Source organism: Micropterus salmoides, unplaced genomic scaffold, assembly GCF_014851395.1.
Source record: "Micropterus salmoides isolate LMB-PRFRI ecotype aquatic unplaced genomic scaffold, ASM1485139v1 Ms_hic_scaffold_2, whole genome shotgun sequence".
In the NCBI taxonomy this organism is placed as follows: Eukaryota; Metazoa; Chordata; class Actinopteri; order Centrarchiformes; family Centrarchidae; genus Micropterus; species Micropterus salmoides.
The window spans coordinates 9,959,523-9,978,720 of record NW_024041150.1 but is presented as its reverse complement, the minus strand read 5'-3'; the positions used below and the strand labels follow the sequence as shown (position 1 = coordinate 9,978,720).

The window sequence follows — 19,198 nt, the reverse complement described above, 5'->3', positions numbered from 1 at the left end:
ATCGTTGAAAAGCCACGCAGATACCTCCGGTCTGACCGCTTCGCTCGTCAGGTCTGAGAGAGCTGACCGGGTGCGCGCACGGGTGCAGCTCCTCTAGCAGCACGGCTGGTAGCCATAGCAGCAAGGGAGAGTCACCCAGCCAATCATTGCATTCAGTCCGAATGAAACGAGTGGCTAGTTTACTGCAGCCCTGAGAGGACTACAGACAGACAATTTTTATACTCTCCTTTTCAGAGCACCTAACTTTTTAATATGCCTTGGTGTATAAAGACAGTTTCAACAAATATGACAAAAAGTGTTTCAGAAGCAACTTGTGTGTTGGTAAAGAGAATTGAATGAACAAATGATTTTTGTGCTGATAAGTGAAGCATCTTATCATATGGGCATCTTTTTAATGGAGCTGAGATGCTGTGTATGTCACAAAATGCAATGAAAACTCCATTAGAGAGTGGTAGCTGAAGGAAGCTTACATTGGTGTGCCTTTAAGATAATTACTATTCACTCAACTGGACAAAATGTAATGAACTGATATTTATTTTTTATTTTTATTTTTTTAACACAGCACAATGATATGTAGTGGATGAGATTGGGTAATGGCAAAATCTGCTACTTACCATCAGAATTCCAGATCAGACGGACGGCCAGGAAGTCCCGCAAGTTGTTCAGCAGGGTGTATTTTACCCAGAAGTGTTCCAGAGGCCTGACCACACTGGGACAGGAAGCTGTCATCACCAACCGAGGACGATCCAAGCAGATACTGGGCAATGAGTAAAAACTAGAAATGTATCTGGAGAGAAAGCATACAAGTATCTTAATTTCCTGTAATATACATTTTGAGTTGTCATAGCAGGAAAAGGAAAATGGAATATAGACATTTTTAATGTAATCACCTACACCAGGGCTTTTCTTGCTATGACATTTCATAAAATCAATATATCTCACTGTACAACAATGTAGGTAGTGAGATCTGCTAAATGGCCATATAGAAAATGTTACCTTTACCTTGTGGAAGGCAGTGTTGGAGTGTACCATTGTAACACAGCGACCAATGAGACTTCCAAACCCTACAGAAATATATACTCGTTAGGACACATGATTTCATACAGAAAGGAGTATGTTTCATAAATCCAATGACACATGATGCTATTTGGTAGATCTTCATGAAACATTTAGGACGTTCTGGGAATGTTTAGGGCAGAGGTCACTAATAGGCAGACCACGGTTCGGATCCGGACCCAGCGGCCATATTGTCCAGCAAACCCGGACGTACAGGCGATCTATTATTGAGAATTACTACCTCGTGACGGAGCGTTTCTATTTTTAAATGCACAGCTTTTCGAGCACTTACTGTCCTCGTTTAGCGACACAGGCAACTCACAGACCAATCGCATGTGCTCTAATCGTCTCATATGATGCTGCTCAGCCAATCAAATCTGTGCATTGTTAAGCATTGCCAGAGCTGTTAACGGCCCTGAACATTGCAAGTTGAGTCCGCGAGTGAGGTACACAGAAGAAGAGAGGAGACTTCACATGGCTTTTAACCAAGAATGTACAGATTCATATTCACATGTACATTCTTCCCACAGGCAGTTCAAAACCAGAATATATCATATCTCCAATCCTAGCTTGAGCTCACATTTCTCACTAAACAAGAGAAAGTAGGGAATTGGTAGCCATATAAGAGGGAATGAAAGAGAAGAGGGGGCATTACAGCTGTTCATTTGTTAAGATGTGTTAAGTGTTAATTATAAAATTGGTTGAGACTGAACTTCAGTCACTAAAAGCTACAGTTTTTATTTAATTTTTTAAATGCAGCCTTTAGATTACTTAAATTTAGAATTTATTATTAGAGTAGTTATTTATTATCCCTTCAGTCAGTTGTTGACTAAAAACATATGTTGATACAACTATGCTATACGTTATGGTAGGCTACAGTATGATAACGTAAGTTGATGTTCCGGACCTTTGCTTTGTGAGATTTTCTCTAACTGGACCTATTTAATTCACTCAAAGCACTTTTACACTACATTGCATTAACCCTTTCACAAACATTCATACACTGATGGACATTTCAGTGTTCAGTATCTTGCCCAAGGACACTTCAACATGCAGCCTGGAGGAGCCAGACTTCCGATTAACAGGCAACCTGCTCTACCATTACTACTCTATATTTTTTTTTCCGATTGAGGTCTTTCCATTACGTTTACTGAACATTTTCAGAACATACTCCCAACAAAGTTTGCAGAACCTTTAGGGGATCAACTTAGAATGTTTTTATTGCCCCTCGCGACCCTGTACGCAGGATAAGCAGTTGACGATGGATGGATGGGTGGATGGATGTTGTGCCATGTGCATAACTGATTATAATTTATACAGTTTGTAGATCATTTGTATTCACAACAATGAATTATGATTAGGGAAGTGATTTCCTTTGTCATCTGAAAGAGAAGTTAATCTCAGTAAGAACAGCTGATTGAATAAAGAACAACTGAAGGAAGACAGCCTTCATCATGCCATCTCACCTCACTGGAGTCCTCCTCTGCTTTGTCTTGTAGCTGCAGCTGAAACAGGAAGTTCTGTTCCTCCAGGGCACTGAGCATGCTGGGTAAACGTGATGACTCACTGTCTATCCGATAGAATGAAGCCATGTTGACCTCAGCTGATTGGTGGCTTTAGTGGAAAGTGAAAACAAAGAAGTGTTTGTTGGGAGAATAAAGACTTGAGATTTGAAGATTTGCCCACATTTACTGAATTCTGTAAACATTTGGGGTCAGCAGTCATCCCAAAACCTGATTATTTCATTTCAGAACTGGAAACATCCAGACATCTACCCATTCAAATTTTAAAATTATATTTTTATATGTCAGAAAATTAACTATACACACTTTTGTGAGCGAGCGGAGGTGATGAGCGAATTTATGTGCTTTGCTCTGCAATGAAATACAATTTTAAATGAGTCTACTAAAAAAAAATAATGGCGGTCAGCGTCGATATTGTGGCAGGTCGCCTCAAATAAATCAAGGTATGGAAAACACTGACAATTTTTCCATCTTTCACGGACATCACAGCCTCTTTGTGCTGATTTTAAAGAGTGCCTCCTGCTTATCTGTGAGTAGAGTCTTGTATTTGCTGAAACTCCTCTCACAGTTAACTGAGCTGACTGGGAAGAAAATGTAGGGCACTGCCAGCCCTGCAACCCTCAGAAATCTCACACTCAGGCCCCTCCGGTATTCAGCAAGATCCAAACCAAGTGTGAAGAAACTGCTACAGAAACTGCTGTGGGACGGTTATTGTCCTTTAAATACGTAGGTTATTACTTGAAAAGTAGGTAAAGACATACAAGGAATTTGCTTTGACATTTTGGTGCATAACAATAACAGTATGTAGAAAATATATATAATGTAATAAAAAATATGAACAATATGACACCAAAAACGATGTTCTGCAATCTCTTGTATCAGTTTTGTCCACAACTACTGATAATTTCTGCCCCCGGACGGTCTCCATATGATGCTCAAACACACAAGGCTACTCTCATGTTCGGACAACGTCCCTCCTTTATTTACAATGCTTAACCATAAAAAGATGTAGCTTTCTCATTTTGTCCAACAGAATGTCTGACTCCTCGGCGAAGTCTTTGACAAACTTGTTTCTTGCATCTGCTGACGTGGTTGCACTTTTGAGAGTTGGCTGTGATATTTTGATTGTAGTTATACATAGTATCTTAGGGCTTTTTGTGTTTTTGTTTATAAACTCTTTTCTGCCGTCCCTCTCTAGTAATATTTACCAGAGAAGAGCTCTTAAATATTGGACTTTCAACTGCTCACACTACTCCACCACTCTGTATGGGATCCTCGGGAGACACCGAAGGGGAAAGTGTGCTGGCACATTGGTTAAACTGAGACAGCGGGGTTTTCGCACTGCGCTCCCTTCTATCCACCTGCCGAATGTCCGCTCTCTGGCCAACAAAATGGATGAACTGCTGCTCTTCAACAGAACTAACTCGGACTTCTGCAGATTGGCCGCCCTCTGTTTTACTTAATCCTGGCTCACCCCGCAAATCCCAGACAGCGTACCTGACCTGCCGGGATTTAATGTCATCTGTGCAGATCGCGAAAGGGAGCTCACAGGAAAAACAAGGGCAGGCGCACTCTGTCTATACATAAACGGGGATTGGTGTACAGATGTTACAGTGTATAAATCATGCAGCCCTCACTTAGACATTATTTAAAAACTGTAAAACTTTTTATTCACCACAGGAGCTTTCCTCGTTTGTTTACATTCCACCTCAGGCCTGTGTTAGTGAGGCGTTACTACACCTAGCCGACCAGATAACTAACGTGGAGAAAAAACATACAGACTCCCTACTCCCCTTGCTGGACCCCTGCAGTTTGCCCAAACGGCTAACAGGTCAGTGGATGATGCAGTCAACTTGGGACTCGGGAACATATGCAAGGATCCTGTTCTTCAGCTCGGCGTTCAACACCATCATCCTGGACATCCTCAGCACCAAACTCACCCAGCTCACTGTGCCAGCCTCCACCTGTCAGTGGATCACAGACTTCCTGACTGACAGGAGTCAGGAAGTGAGGCTGTGAAACATCACATCAAGCAGCTGCTGATCCAGTTCTACACGGCCATCATCCAGTCTGTCCTCTGCACCTCCATCACTGTCTGGTTAGGATCTGCCACAAAAAGGACAGGAGCAGACTACAACGGACAGCCAGGACTGTAGAAAAGATCATCAGTGCCAACCTGCCCTCCAGTCAGGACTTATACATTTCCAGCGTCAGGAAACGGGCATGAAACATCACTGCAGATCTATCTCACCCCGGACACAACCTGTTCCAACTTCTCCCCTCTGGTAGGCGCTACAGAGCACTGTACGCCAAAACCAACAGACTTCCCACAAGCCATCACTCTGATGTACAGCTGATTCTGACTCACAGTGTCAGGAACAATTCCTGCGCACCCACCTACCTCAAGTTTGTAACACTAGCAAAAAATACTTATTTATTCCAGCACTATGCTCCATCGCACTGTGTACATATATGCATGCATATGTACCTGCATATCACATCCTCCTACCTCCAACATGTACATAATTAATGATAATAATAATTATACTCTTGCATCCATTTGTGTTCTCTATACTGTAGCCTGTGTCTGATTATATTATTGTGTTATTGTATTACAATTGTAATTGTAATTGAGTAATCACATTGTGAGTCAAATTCCTCGTGTGGATACACATACCTGGCGAATAAAACTGATTCTGATTATATTGCCCAGAGCAGTACCTAACCCACTATCGACTTGTGAAATAAAGAACGTAAAACCCAACGCTCTGCACAGACAAAGACAGACAGAGAGGTGCTGATTTTGACGACAAACAAAGATGGACATCCACAATATCTGAAACATGATGCCACAGGGCTGAATAACACTGAGATTTGGGAAGTTTCTACGGATGTTTAAAACGGATTTATTTATTTATTCCCATGGTTTGAGGTCACCAGTGGAATCCATTGTAGCTGCTGTGAATCCAAGCACAATACAGCTGATGGTGAGCTTCTGGCAGTAAAAAGATCCGTTTGGTTGAGTATTCCTTTAAAGTGAAGTGGTGTGAGCTGTAGTTCCTAGTATTGCATTGACAGCACATACTGATGTTGCCAATCCATACTGATGTTTCTCTTGCTGTATTTCCCCACCTAGATGGCTTCACATCCACAGGGTTGACCATGCCAAGCATTTTGTTTGTTTGTGCATTCTTACATTGACTAAAGGCTGATTTATACTCCTGTGTTGACAGTATAACTGTACCTCCAACTAGCGTTTTGGCAGTGTGATTGCAGAATGACACAAACAACAACACCCAAGTTTAAAAGCATGGCTACGGCGTAGACTCGACGCAGAAGTATAAATCAGGCTTATGTTTCCCATGCAGACCCTAATGCTCCTCTGCTACATATTTTTTTTTATCTGAGAGTACACAGTAAGTACACATGTACTTACCAGACATTGTCGACTCTGAGAACTGAACCATCTGGCATCATTGGGAGGTAGGACGAGTTAAAGTTAGGAAGGATCTTCACATCTCTGACACACACCTCCTCCTGAGAGCTGCAGTTTAACACTGAGGAGCGAGAGGCAGCAAAACTCATTACACATCAGCTGTTTGTGAAGTCATTCTAATTGTAATGGTTACAGTTGTTGAGAATGGTTGATGAAGCATTAATGAAACAACACTTTGGTGTTTGTCATCCTCCACAAATAATAAAATGGAGACATTTTGACTTGTAGCAGCAGAAAAGCAGAGGTTTAAATTAGAAAATAACTGATAGCTGAATGCCATTTAGCTGCTTCAGTTTCAGGGTCCCAGTACAAACACATTTACACCATGGGCCTGATTTACTAACATCCCGAATAAAGAGTACTAAATTGCATCCAAAACAGAAACTAACATTCACACACTGGTGGAACAGCCACCAGGGGCAATTCGGGATTCAGTGTCTTGCCGAAGGAGACTTGGAGGAGACGGGGACTGAACTGCTGACCTTCCAATTAACGGGCAACCCGCTTTACCTCCTGAGCCACAGCCGCACTACACGTATATATAATCTGAAGCTATTTGCACAAACATTTAAGTTGCTCAAACAGCAGCAGTGACTCATGAGTATAAATTCCAACCCCTTTTTTAGCATTTCACCAGACAACTTTGATAGCCACAAGATAAGGCTGTTGCCTGGTGTCCCACCATGAATACAGTCACACTGTAATTTTAAAAATCACACATTTTGCTCTACAGGCAGAAAACATGCAACATAATACCTCCTTCTAGATTTAAAATAAATACATGATGGATGGAAATAAATACACCATAGTCATTCAGAAAATCCTATCATCCATCCAGTCATTCATTCAGGACAGGGGCAAACTCGCATGTGCAAAATCCTCTCGTTTAGGAACAAAATTATTTATTCTTACAGGCAGAACCGTTAAACAATAAAACTTAAGAGCTTACTAATGCTTTATCTGCCATGTGAAAACTATATGAATGAGAGTTTTCAGTAGTTACACCACACGAGCCAAAACACAAATGGCAATAAGAGCACAAACATTTGGTCCTCGATTTAGAATCACTTACATTCCTCATGTTACTTGTCAACTTATTTAAAATATAAATAGCAGCAGTCCCCGACAACTGGAAAGCAACCACTGCATAAAAACCTTGGTTTGTTTCATTCAGTGCGTCCCAATTACTGTATGTGGAAATCGTATGTACCTGCCAATCCTGCACTGACAGATACAGATACAGTATGCTGGAATGATCCAGACGCGAGGAAATGCCAGCAGATTGTGCTTCATCCAGACAGAGGGAAAAATCACCAACTGTCCACACCGTGCCCGTTCGCTCCACAATCTCCTGTCCCTGGCCTGTACACCCCAACGGCCCATTCCCTCTCTGATACCTACAATGGGTTGTGTCGCTATTACAACCGGCACGCTGTGAACAGTTGGTGATCGTTCCCTCTGGCTGGATGAGTTTTACGCGTAATCCATGCACTACTGAAGCTGGGGGCTCTCCGCAGCACCTAGCAACTTTCTAAATTCTTCCATCTCATGGATAAAATAAGTCAGGTCGAAACAAAATTTGCATTTTTGGCATGAATTAATACAACAGTATTGCCAAATCTAAAGGAAAATACAATAAAATTCGATTCACATAGTTCATCAAATAAATAAAACAATTGTATTTCAATACATTGGACATAGAATAATGTATATGTAATAATGTAATGGTTTGCACCTTCCTTTCAAACATTTAAATACAGAGGCTGTTGCACTCACATGAAATTGCGTTTAGGCTTGGTAGATCCCATTGCGTGTAGTAAATAAATGTATTTGCATGTTACGCCCCAAACTGCATATACATAGGCAAAAGTACTAAATGAACAACAGGTGCCATCTTGCACTTTTGACGTCATTCTGCGTGCACGCCGTTAGTTAGTAGCTTACATGCTAATTTGCTAGTGATATCAAGTTTGCACATGTTTTTACTCACGCAAACCTTTAGTAAATCAGGCCCCAGGTGTATTTCTGGAATTATTCTGGATTTTATTTTTTTTAAATAAAAAAGAGCCAGACTCCAACAAGCCATCCATAGGGTCCACAATTACACATAGGTAAGTCATTCGCTAGCTTTGAGGGAATCTGGGGTTTTGGGGTTACTATAATAGATAAAGAGTGTATTTTTAAAGATCTATGAGTGTATATGAGTGTAATGCTGGTCTACCTTTTAGGACAGTCAGGTGCTTTCCAGAGACAGTCATCTGCTGACACTGGACTGTGGGAGGTGGAAGAACATTCAGGATGGTGCTGACTGGGAAATAAGACAAAGACACAACAGTCAAAACCAGGCATGTTACATAAAGGTGCTGGACAAATTCACATAATTGGTTCTAATGACATAAAATTTATAATCCATTAGGACTGATTTTATATGCCAGAATTCTGAAGTCCTAAAGCCTGGCAAGTTACAGGTTTCTCACAACTCCACAGATGAGGGAGTGACAGCCTGTGTGAGTGATTGTGTTTTTGATTTATTATTCTCTGTTTTGAGCCTGGGGCATATACCACAAAGAGAGTTCAACATACCCAGGATATCTTGTCGTTATCTGGCTTCCCTAATGCTAACAATTACACTCAGGATAAGCGGTCCCACAAAGCTGGTTATCACCTTGGTAAGTCAACCAAGGTTTTCCCTATCCAGCCGTGAGCGTGGGGGCAGAGCTAGACTCTCAGCATAGTGGGGGCGGAGCTTCATCACAGGGCCCACCTGCTACATAGTCATTAATACAAAGTTTAAATGACCCCAGACTCTGATCAACAGCCACAACTGATCGCAGCCACTCTAGTCAATGCTTGTGCTCACACCAGAAGTGTCTCTCCTTTTCACAGGCATTTTCAATATAAAATACCCTGTACAGACCCCCGATCGTATATCAACATAAACACTGCTAGAAGAGACAAAAACCGAAACAATTTAACTAAGTAGCCTACTTAATCATAGCAGAAGCACAAAAAGCATCACTGATTACCAAATCAACAAAATCTAAACATGTCAGCACAATCAGGCAGGCAAAACGCTCTTATTCTGAAATGCTCCTTGAGGGCTCTGCAGACGCTGGAACGAAAGTGGGTCTGTGAAGAAGGTAGTAGAAGCACCAAAAGGACATATTAAAAACAAGTCATTAACGTGGGGTAGGCTGCATGCTCCGCTGCTGAAACACTTAAGCTGATGATACATGGGGCAACTTTTTGAACAATGTTGCTGGTGGCAAGTCCAACTATGCTTTGAACGGATAGCGTCGGCGCGGGGTGGCGGGAGAAGGGGATTACAGTAGTAATCTTTACTCATTACCATTGACAGCAACATTGCCCAGCACCATTGCTCTAAACGTTGCTCTGTGTATCATGAACTTTAGGCCGACAGGAAACAGAATTGATTAGTTCACCACTCTCAGCTGTGGGTCTCTAGGTTTGAGTCGTTCATTTGTTACGTGACAGCTACTGTGGAGCAGGAATGAACGACTCGTTCACCGCTCACATGGGTCCTCAGTCTTTCTTCATTCGGCAGGCTGAGTGACTGCCAGCGCCGGAGAATGAGAGGCAGGTCGGCTGTCAGGTAACAGTCACTGGACTGACATTATATAGCTATTTTGTTAATTATGTGACATTTAACAAAGCATAACGTTATTACAGCGCAGTGATGTTGTGCTAAGTTTTAGTTTTAACACAGTAACTTTAGTCCTGCTAGTGTTTAACATTACAGCCAACAGCTGATGAGAGTTGTTCTGGGTCCACTTAAGAGCCCTGACAGGGTTCTACCTGGAGCCGAATTACCTCAGAGGTCGTCTCCTCTCCAAAACAAATAGACCCGGTCATTAAAACATTAACACACAGCCACGTAGCAATGTTAGCGTTAGCCATGTAAACAGCTAACAGCTGATCCAGGTCCGCCAGAGAACGCAACGTAACTTTTCCTTTCTATTTCCCAACAGAGCCGTGCTGTTGTTTCACAGCTCGTGACTGGTGAACAACCTGCAGTGTTTGAGAGCGATGTGCTCAAGTGTGTTTCTCTGTCTGCAGAATCCAGACCTGATGTGGCCCACTCTGCGTTCAGAACTACCACACTGCTGCGTTTATGTGTTTATTTCTTTGTTCCTCTCTTTGTGCTGGAGTTCTTTAAGAACTTGGTGGCTTGATCCAGATTATTATTAAATTGGTTGAATTTTAATAAGGGTGTGTTTATTCATATAGGGTATCAAGCTTATTACTTCAATATATTTACTGCAAATCTGATATTAATATTTTACTCATGGATAGGGACGTTAGGCTCCTGTATGAATGAGCACTTTAGAGATAATGATAGTAATTATATACATAAGCCTTTATATGGCTATTTGAGAACGGCGCTGTTTTTTAATCGCCCACTAGAGGGCTGCAGCGCCACAATAACCAGCCTAGTTCAAATCATAGACTGTATATAAGAAATGGACGTAGTCATCGTGACGGTTTGTGGACTGCCGTTTTGAAGCCTCGAGTTTGGCCGATAGGGCGCCGCCATGTCGAGTTTTTGCAACCAGGAAGTGCCCGGAAGTGACGATACGACGGCCATGTGCGGAGTTAGCTAGCTTGCTTAGCTAAGTGCAACTGTAACTCACATTAACTGTCATTTTAACAGGGCTGATAACTCTGTCTAGCGAACAACAGTCTTAAAACTAAATGTACTCACCAGAGAAAGAGAACAGCCGACTCCTAATAAGCTTTTTCAGCGGCGCTGATTAAATTTACACAGGGCCGAGGGTATGACTCGGCTCTAGCCTGATTGACAGGTTGCCATGGTAACGGTAAATCAATCATAGATAGTCCCACCCTGAAGCATACTCTGCTTTGTGGTCTATTTTAAAATAGACGGGACCATAATTTACTAAATGAACATCATTTTGTATTGAAGACTTGAAACTAGCAACTGAGACCATAAACTCATCAGGAAAGTGTTTACTAGGGTAATTATTCAGCTGAGAAGTAGGGTCATTTTCCCATTATTTCTAATGGAGCCGGACTTCTTTTTGCAACCAGAAGAGTCTCCCCCAGCTGGATTTTCAATAGAATGCAGGTTTAAGGGACTTCCGCATCGGCTTCATATTGTAGACCGGAAGCTTCCCGCTTGGTTCAAATGAACTCCGTCCCTCAGAGTTCCCATGAGGCATGGCGGTGAAGAGAGTTTTGTTAAAATTTGCTAATATGTCTCCTATTTATTTGAAATACAAAAGTTACTTTGTGATTTGTTTTTTTTTTTAAACGTGTCTGCTTAGAATATAGTGTTTTTTGTTGGTAATTGTCATTCTTGTGGTGGTTTACTATTGGAACCAGGATTGAAGTGCCTGTTTCATTTGATAAGAACGGCTGCACTGGCTTTCTTTGCATTGATAGATACTTGCATACAACAACAAACAAGTGTTATAATGTTCGCGGCCCCTACCCACCCGGGACCCTGGGTCGGCCACCCCCACGTACCTCTGCTTATGCGTGAGCACGTGTAACAGAGGTTATGTAGTATATTATTCCACTTGCTATAAGTCATTCATTTATTATCCATGTATCTTTGGGGATTTATTGGCTCAAGGGCGCCTTCTCTCAGACGTAGTAGGTAAATACTACTAACGCGCCTGTAACGTTAGTTCATGAGAGACGTGCCCGAGGTGAGTTGCTAAACGCAGCGCTGTGTACAAATATTGTGTATTATGCCTGTTAAAATTAACTACATGAACACATGTGCACTGTAACTTATGGAGAGGTTGATAAGACCAGTTATGAGTGGGTTGTTGTACTCTTAAAGTGGTATAGTGTTTAAGTAACGACAAAATGCATCTTCTAACTAGCTAGCATCGGTGCTAAAATAACTTGCTGTTCTTTAGTAGTGTGCTGTGTGTGAGCTGCCTAAAGCTGTATGACTGACCAGTACATATTCTGTTCCTGTCCAGGTACATATTTTTGTGTTATTTTATTTGTAACATTAACTAACGGGCCTGTAACGTTGTTATGGTGAGTTCCATTTGACATGGGAAGTCGGAATTTCCGAATTCCTAGTTGGAACTTTCAACTGAAACGTCCCCTGAAGTCAGATTTCCGACTCGGGAAGTCGGGAGACCTGCACTACCCCGACTTCGTGATCCAAGATGGCTGTCGGGGTATCAACAGTTAGTGAAAGCTGTAGTTTATACTATTTATTAGCACTTCTGTGTACTTGTGACTCATATAAATGTTCGTACACAAAGTGCTGTCCAACAACTGTCTGTGGATGTGTTGCTACAGTGTTTAGTGTGAGTAAATACCGCACAATGCGTTTTTTTAATGAACCGTCGTATCAATAGCTAACCTGGCTAGTTGTAAACAAACAGCTGGTCGAGCGAGGTTTTCCGACTTGTTAACTGGAACGCCGTCAACTCGGGTGTGACGTCATTCCCAGCTCCGACCTCCGACTTCCGAGGTAAATGGAATGCAGCATAAGTTCATGAGAGACGTGCCCAAGTGTGCTGTGTGTGAGCTGCCTAAAGCGAGCCAACTTGTATGACTGACCAGTACATATTCTGTTCCTGTCCAGATAATAAACGGCTGCATTGAGAGATAAACGCCTCGTACTCATCATTTCAAATACACAACGCAGATTCGAGGGGTTGATTGAACCAGCCAGCTGCAGTGAAGTGTAGTTGAGTGTGGTTACACACGTTCACATAAAAGAGGGGGTGTTAGCAGCAGATGACCGACCGCAGACATGAACAAGTCTACTGTCAGCAGAAGCAGAATATTTCACTAAGGAAGAGCAAACTGTAACACTACAGAAATACAACAAGAAAATCGCAGACAGTGTGAATGCCTAAATGAACAGTCACAGTCTATAATAATGCATTGATTTGTGTAGGGGTTGTGCTTGAGCTTTGTGTCGGCGTTTCCACATTAAAAGACTTGGGCACTGAATAAGTGGTTGTTCCACCTCACTTTAGGAACTTCTCGTCACTTAAAAAATGAGATTCATTCACATTCAAAAGTGTTCCAAACATTGTTCTACATTAACTTCATAAAGCAATGAAACGAAAAACCCATTCATGCAATAAAATGTGCTCAAATAGTGGTTGAAATATTGAATTCTCAATATTTAGGCTATTCAAAACTCACCTCAATACCTGTGCCCACGCAAAAGGTGAAGCAGAACGTGACCAGCCTCTGTGATAGCCTATAAGATAGCTACTAACCTAAAATAAATAGCCCTACATTCATATTAAAATTTTATTCAATATCCCTACCAAACTGCTCATAATATTCAGCCTCACATAAGAAAAATGAAACCCATTTATTTTAATGGCTGCGACAGGCTGTGTGAAACTGGGCAGCAAATAAAGAATAAACACATTTCAAAAAAAGTAAGTAGCCTAACTGTAAAATATATATATATATATATATATTCAATAGTGGCTTACATGGCTTTTCAATCAGTCTCTGTAGGATGATATTGAGATAGTGTACAAAAGTTTCTCCACATCACCGCAGCAAATATAAATCGTTATCATGTTGGAATGACTGTAGGCAAGACTCACTTGTCTTTGTACTCCTCACCTGGTTGCCACCACACACGCTTGACACCATCTGAACCATATAAATTTATCTTGGTCTCATCAGACCACAGGACATGGTTTCAGTAATCCATGTCCTTAGTCTGCTTGTCTTCAGCAAACTGTTTGCGGGCTTTCTTGTGCATCATCATTAGAAGAGGCTTCCTTCTGGGACGACAGCCATTCAGACCAATTTGATGCAGTGTGCGGCGTATGGTCTGAGCGCTGACAGGCTGACCCCCCCACCCCTTCGACCTATGCAGCAATGCTGGGAGTGAGGGGTGTACTCACTTTTGTGAGATACTGTACGTAGCCTACTTAACCTTAGTAGAAGCACAAAAAGCAACGACAACTGAACAAATTCACAAAATCTGAACAAGTCAGCAAAATCAGGCAGGCAAAACACTCTTATTCTGAAATTCTTCATGTGGATGTAGCCAAGCGGAGCGAAACAGGCTCACAGAAAGCTGTTATGCAGTGGCTAACACACATGCCTTTGGTGTGAGAGACCTGGGTTCAAACCCCCACTGTGACACATCCACCAATGTGTCCCTTAGCAAGACACTTAACCCCTAGTTGCTCCAGAGGCGGGCAACCTCTGACATACTTAGCAATTATAAGTCGCTTTGGATAATAGTGTCAGCTAAATGAATAAATGTAAACGTAAATACAGCTAACGTTAAATGGTCAGCGAGCAAAACCTTCCTCATCTTCTCCCCGTTTTCTTCTGTCTGACCGCTTTAGCTGCTGCCGACGTCTCTCTGTCTGTCATAGAGCGGCCTGAACACCAGCATTTCTCCCATTGCTCCAGTGGCGAGTCCAACTATATTTAGAACGATTAGCGGCGGGGCGGGGGATTACGGTAGGTTGTTGTCTTAAAAGTTACTGGCACACTGCTCATAAATTATTTTTCTCATTGCACATCTGTTTTTAGGGGCATATGCGAGAGCCCGGTGTGGCCGGAGATAATGAGCAGACTGCAGCGCACACAAGAGAAGAGAGTATTACACAATTTCTCTTTTATTAAATCGCACACTTTTTGAAATGTGATTAAGTACAACACTTTAATTACTGTCTTATACGAATAACAAATCTTTTTAGATGTATTTACATGATAAATAAATGTATTATTATCATTAAAACATATTTCATTGAGTCTACAACACTGAATTTGGAAAAGGTTGTTAGGGACTCCATCTGTGTCCCTATAAGACTAACGGCCAAGGTTGGGTGGGTGTCGATGCAGGGTTTGAAAAATGTAAACCATTGTCCATAATGCCTAATGACGGGCCTCCCCAATCAAACCCTTACCATTTGGTTCTGTCTGCTTCTGGGTTTTAGCTACCAATTCTGACAAGGTTAGACCATAAATGTTTCGGGCCCACAAAGCTCATGTCTGGTGGTGAGAGAAACAGTGTGTTTACCCTGTGCCTTGAAGTTACTGTGGTCCTGTCTGAAGGTGTGTGTTGGACTCCTGAGCTGCAGAAGAGTCAGGTAGCCATGTTCCCTCACCTCCACCTTCTCCTCTTCCTGCTTCCACACAGTCACTATGATCTGACATCACACAGAGGCAGACAAACTCACAACCGGACCAGACAGTTATACTGCATTCCAATATACTGTAAATATATAAAGTAATGTGTAAAAGATTTGTGCTGTAAAGTATGAATGCTTTCAAAAATATACATGTTAACAGATCATATTTATAAATTCACACAATGCAAAGTGAGTAAAATCAAAATCAAATTAGTATTTGGTGTGACCACCTTTTTCCTTTAAACAGCATCAGTTCTTCTAGGTACACCTGCACATAGTGTAAAACTTTGATTAATAGCCTGGGATTTACTTGCAAAAATTGATGAATTGACCCTGCCTATATTTGGGACAGGCGTCTATATGGGACTGAAATCAAACTGTTTCAACCAGTATGAATATTACTTGTACAAAAATCATATCAAATCATTCATTTGATCTAGCTCCTCCAACTGACAGCTTAATCACTTTTATTTTGTAGGCAGCAAGGTAATGAAAACAAGCATACCCAACAACACAGAGCAGGATGCAGAGAAACATGTGGCAGAAATTAGCAGACAGTTAGCAATGGACTTCATGTGACAGTAATGTTATTCCCAGGACAGGATTATTTTTTATGAAAAGCTGTTCTGATTCTTTTAATCAGTGGACCCTTACAGACTAAAGGAATATAAATAATGGTGGAATAGACACATTACAAACTTAAGTGCGTGTCAAAGAGCGCTTCATGCAGTACCATCAGGGAGGCAGTCTGGCTCTGGAGCTGTGGAGTCTGGATCTGTGGCTGCGGGTCACCACAGAAGGACTGTGGGGTTCTCCAAGATGTTTGGAATAACCTACCTGCAGAGTTCCTTCAAAAAATATGTGCACCGAGAAGAACTGATGCTGTTTGAAGGCACACAAGTTTTGTTTTGTTTTTGTGTGTTAATTCAGTTTTCAGCTGTGATTCACGGTGCTCTTTCACCAGGGAGGAGCTCATGAACATCAGGGGAACAACTCCAGCGGATTTTATTCCCACTTTTCTTGCTTCATCAGTGGAATTATTGGACATTTTGGTGAAGGGCTCGCTCACTGTCGTTCTTGCTGTGAAGCGCCGCAGGAGAGGGTTATGAGCCGGGTCACTTGTGCGTCTTTGCCGGCGGGGACTCCGCACACCGCTACCGGCAATATTTCTCTCCAACGTGCGCGCACTGTGCAATAAACTGGACGAACTTGTGGGGAAAAACAGAGACTTTTATTCATTTATTTATTCTGTGCTTCAAGGAGACCTGGCTGTGTGAACACCGGACTCTGCGCTGCAGCTGGCTGGCTTCCAACTGTACAGAGCGGACCGCGACAATGGCTGGTGTACCGACGTGACAGTGATTCAGCAGCACTGCTCTCCTAATCTGGAATCTCTTATCATTAACTGTAAACCGTTTTACTCCCCACGTGAGTTTGCTTCATTTACGCTTCTGGTTGGTGTTTACATCTCGCCGCACACAAACGTTCAGGACGCACAGAGCACGCTGGCCGACCGGATACTGTGTGTGTAGAGCAGACAAACCCGGACTCCCTTGTTACTGTTCTCGGTGACTTTAACAGGGGAAATCTCAGCCAAGAACTCCCAAATACAGACAGTTTATAAAGTGTCCAACCAGACAGGGGAACACTCTGGATCACTGGTACACCACAGTTAGCAGTGCCTTTCACGCCATCACACGTGCTACACTGGGACACTCTGATCACGTGATGGTCCATCTGATTCCTGCTTACAGGCAAAAACTAAAGCTCTGTAAACCTGTAGTGAGGACATCAAAGAAGTGGACTAGTGAAGCTGTTGAGGACCTCCAGGCATGTTTGGACTGCACTGACTGGGAGGTTTTCAAGAATGCTTCCAACAATCTGGATGGGTTTACAGAGGCTTGTACGTCCTACATCAGCTTCTGTGAGGACAGCTGCATTCCAACACGGACCAGGGAGAGTTATAACAGTTATAACAAACCCTGGTTTACAGCTACGCTCAGACAGCTCAGGTTGGAAAAGGAGGAGGCATTTAGGAGTGGTGACAGGTGCAGGGCGTTAAAGTAGAGGTTTAGCAGGGAGGTGCGAGAAGCTAAACGACTGTACTCAGAGAGACTAAAGAACCAGTTCTCTGCAAACGACGCCAAGATTCAGACAGATCACAAACTATAAACCCAAAGTCCTCCACTCCATAAACGATTCTCGCCTGGCAAATGAACCAGTTATTTTTCTTTCTTTTTTTTTTTGCCCAGCAGCCTGGTATAGAGTATGATGACCTGAATACCATATTGTGCCAGATAGATTTTACTTTAACAAGAGAGTATTAATATACTCCTTTGTCTGTTTTATTATTTATTTAATTATGTATTGATTTGTCACCGGGCTGGACAGGGGGGCAGACACGGGGATGGGGGGGCACAAACAGACAGCACAGAGAAAGGACAACACCTGTAAGAGAAGGGGGATGGAAGGTGGGGACAACAGGGAAAAGCAGAGGGAAACACCAATTGCAGAAAGCAACGTAACCTGCAATAGAACAGAGAGGGGGGCTTGGGGGGAACAAAACAACAAACAAACAAACAAAACAAACAATAAAAATAATAATAATAGTAAAAGAAAACCAGCCGAACAGCAGCAATAAACAGCTGACATAGTAAGACAACTAAGAGAACAATGAAAACAAGAACGGTTTACAGAGGCGTGTACGTCCTACATCAGCTTCACAACACAGCACAGCCACGAAAGCTGGAATAATAACAATTAATTTCAATAAGTAACTGAAAGAAAAGCATCAGGAATAATTCTACCAGGGACAACCTTGTTTGTGTCTATGTGTGAGACTGTGTGTGTCTGTGTGCGTGTGGGTGAATGTGTCTGTATGTGTGTGTGTGTACATGTGTGTGCGCTTAAGCCTGTTAAAGAATGTAGTTGCTGTGCTACACCTACCCCAGCAACAGGCAGGCAAGAACTGGGGTTCTTGCCTGCCTGTTGCTGAACCAGTTCTACTGCCGCTTTGAGAGTCAATCGGACACCATCCCCCGTGACTCCTCCACTCAGCTTCAGCCTCAGTCCACCACTTCTTCTCCTCATTCTTCAGAGCTGGCCAGCTCCACCCCCTCCCCTCCTCTCTCCATCACAGAGACAGAAGTCAACGGTCTTTTCAGGAGGCAGAAACCCCACAAAGCAGCTGGGCCGGACTCTGTCTCCCCATCCACCCTGAAGCACTGTGCTGATCAGCTGTCTCCGGTGTTCACAGACATTTTTAACCCCTGGGAGCTGGGAAAACATGTGGAGGTTTTGAAGCCAGCCTGCTTCAAAGCCTCCACCATCATCTCTGTCCCCAAGAAACCAAGGACCACTGGACTAAACGACTGCAGACCAGTCGCCCTGACTTCTGTGGTTATGAAGTCCTTTGAACACCTTGTGTTGTCCCACCTAAAATCCATGAGAGACCCATTCCTGGACCCCCTGCAGTTCGCCTACAGAGCCAACAGCTGCACCTCCAGTCATCAGTCTGACAAGCTTCTGAAGTTTGCGGACGACACCACCCTCATTGGGCTCATCTCTGGTGGGGACGAGTCCGCCTACAGGTGGGAGATCGACCATCTGGTGACCTGGTGCAGCCAGAACAGTCTCGAGCTCAACGCTCAGAAGACAGTGGAGATGGTCGTGGATTTTAGAAAGAGCACAGCCCCACCCTCCCCCATCATCCTGTGTGACTTCCCAGTTCCTGGGTACCATCATCTCCCAGGACCTCAAGTGGGAGCTGAACATCACCTCCCTCACCAAGAAGGCCCAGCAGAGGATGTATTTCCTGCGGCAGCTGAAGAAGTTCAGCCTGCCAAAGACAGTGATGGTGCACTTCTACACCGCCATCATTGAGTCCATCCTCACCTCCTCCATCACCATCTGGTACGCTGCTGCCACTGCCAGGGACAAGGGCAGGCTGCAGCGCATCATTCGCTCTGCAGAGAAGGTGATTGGCT

The 19,198-nt window shown here is 43.0% G+C and overlaps 1 protein-coding gene across 3 annotated transcripts in view; it reads right to left on the bottom strand.

The window, feature by feature from the left end:
- Nucleotides 1-19,198, bottom strand: part of trappc14 (trafficking protein particle complex 14) — a 57,507-nt gene that overhangs the window by 24,169 nt on the left and 14,140 nt on the right. For all 3 annotated transcript variants that reach the window (XM_038732369.1, XM_038732367.1, XM_038732368.1), the window contains 6 exons: nucleotides 15,101-15,230; nucleotides 8,297-8,383; nucleotides 6,016-6,136; nucleotides 2,523-2,670; nucleotides 1,003-1,064; nucleotides 615-787 (listed from right to left, as the gene is read on the bottom strand). In XM_038732369.1, the coding sequence (XP_038588297.1) occupies nucleotides 615-787; nucleotides 1,003-1,064; nucleotides 2,523-2,670; nucleotides 6,016-6,136; nucleotides 8,297-8,383; nucleotides 15,101-15,230 (721 nt within the window). The remainder of the gene's footprint in view (nucleotides 1-614; nucleotides 788-1,002; nucleotides 1,065-2,522; nucleotides 2,671-6,015; nucleotides 6,137-8,296; nucleotides 8,384-15,100; nucleotides 15,231-19,198) is intronic.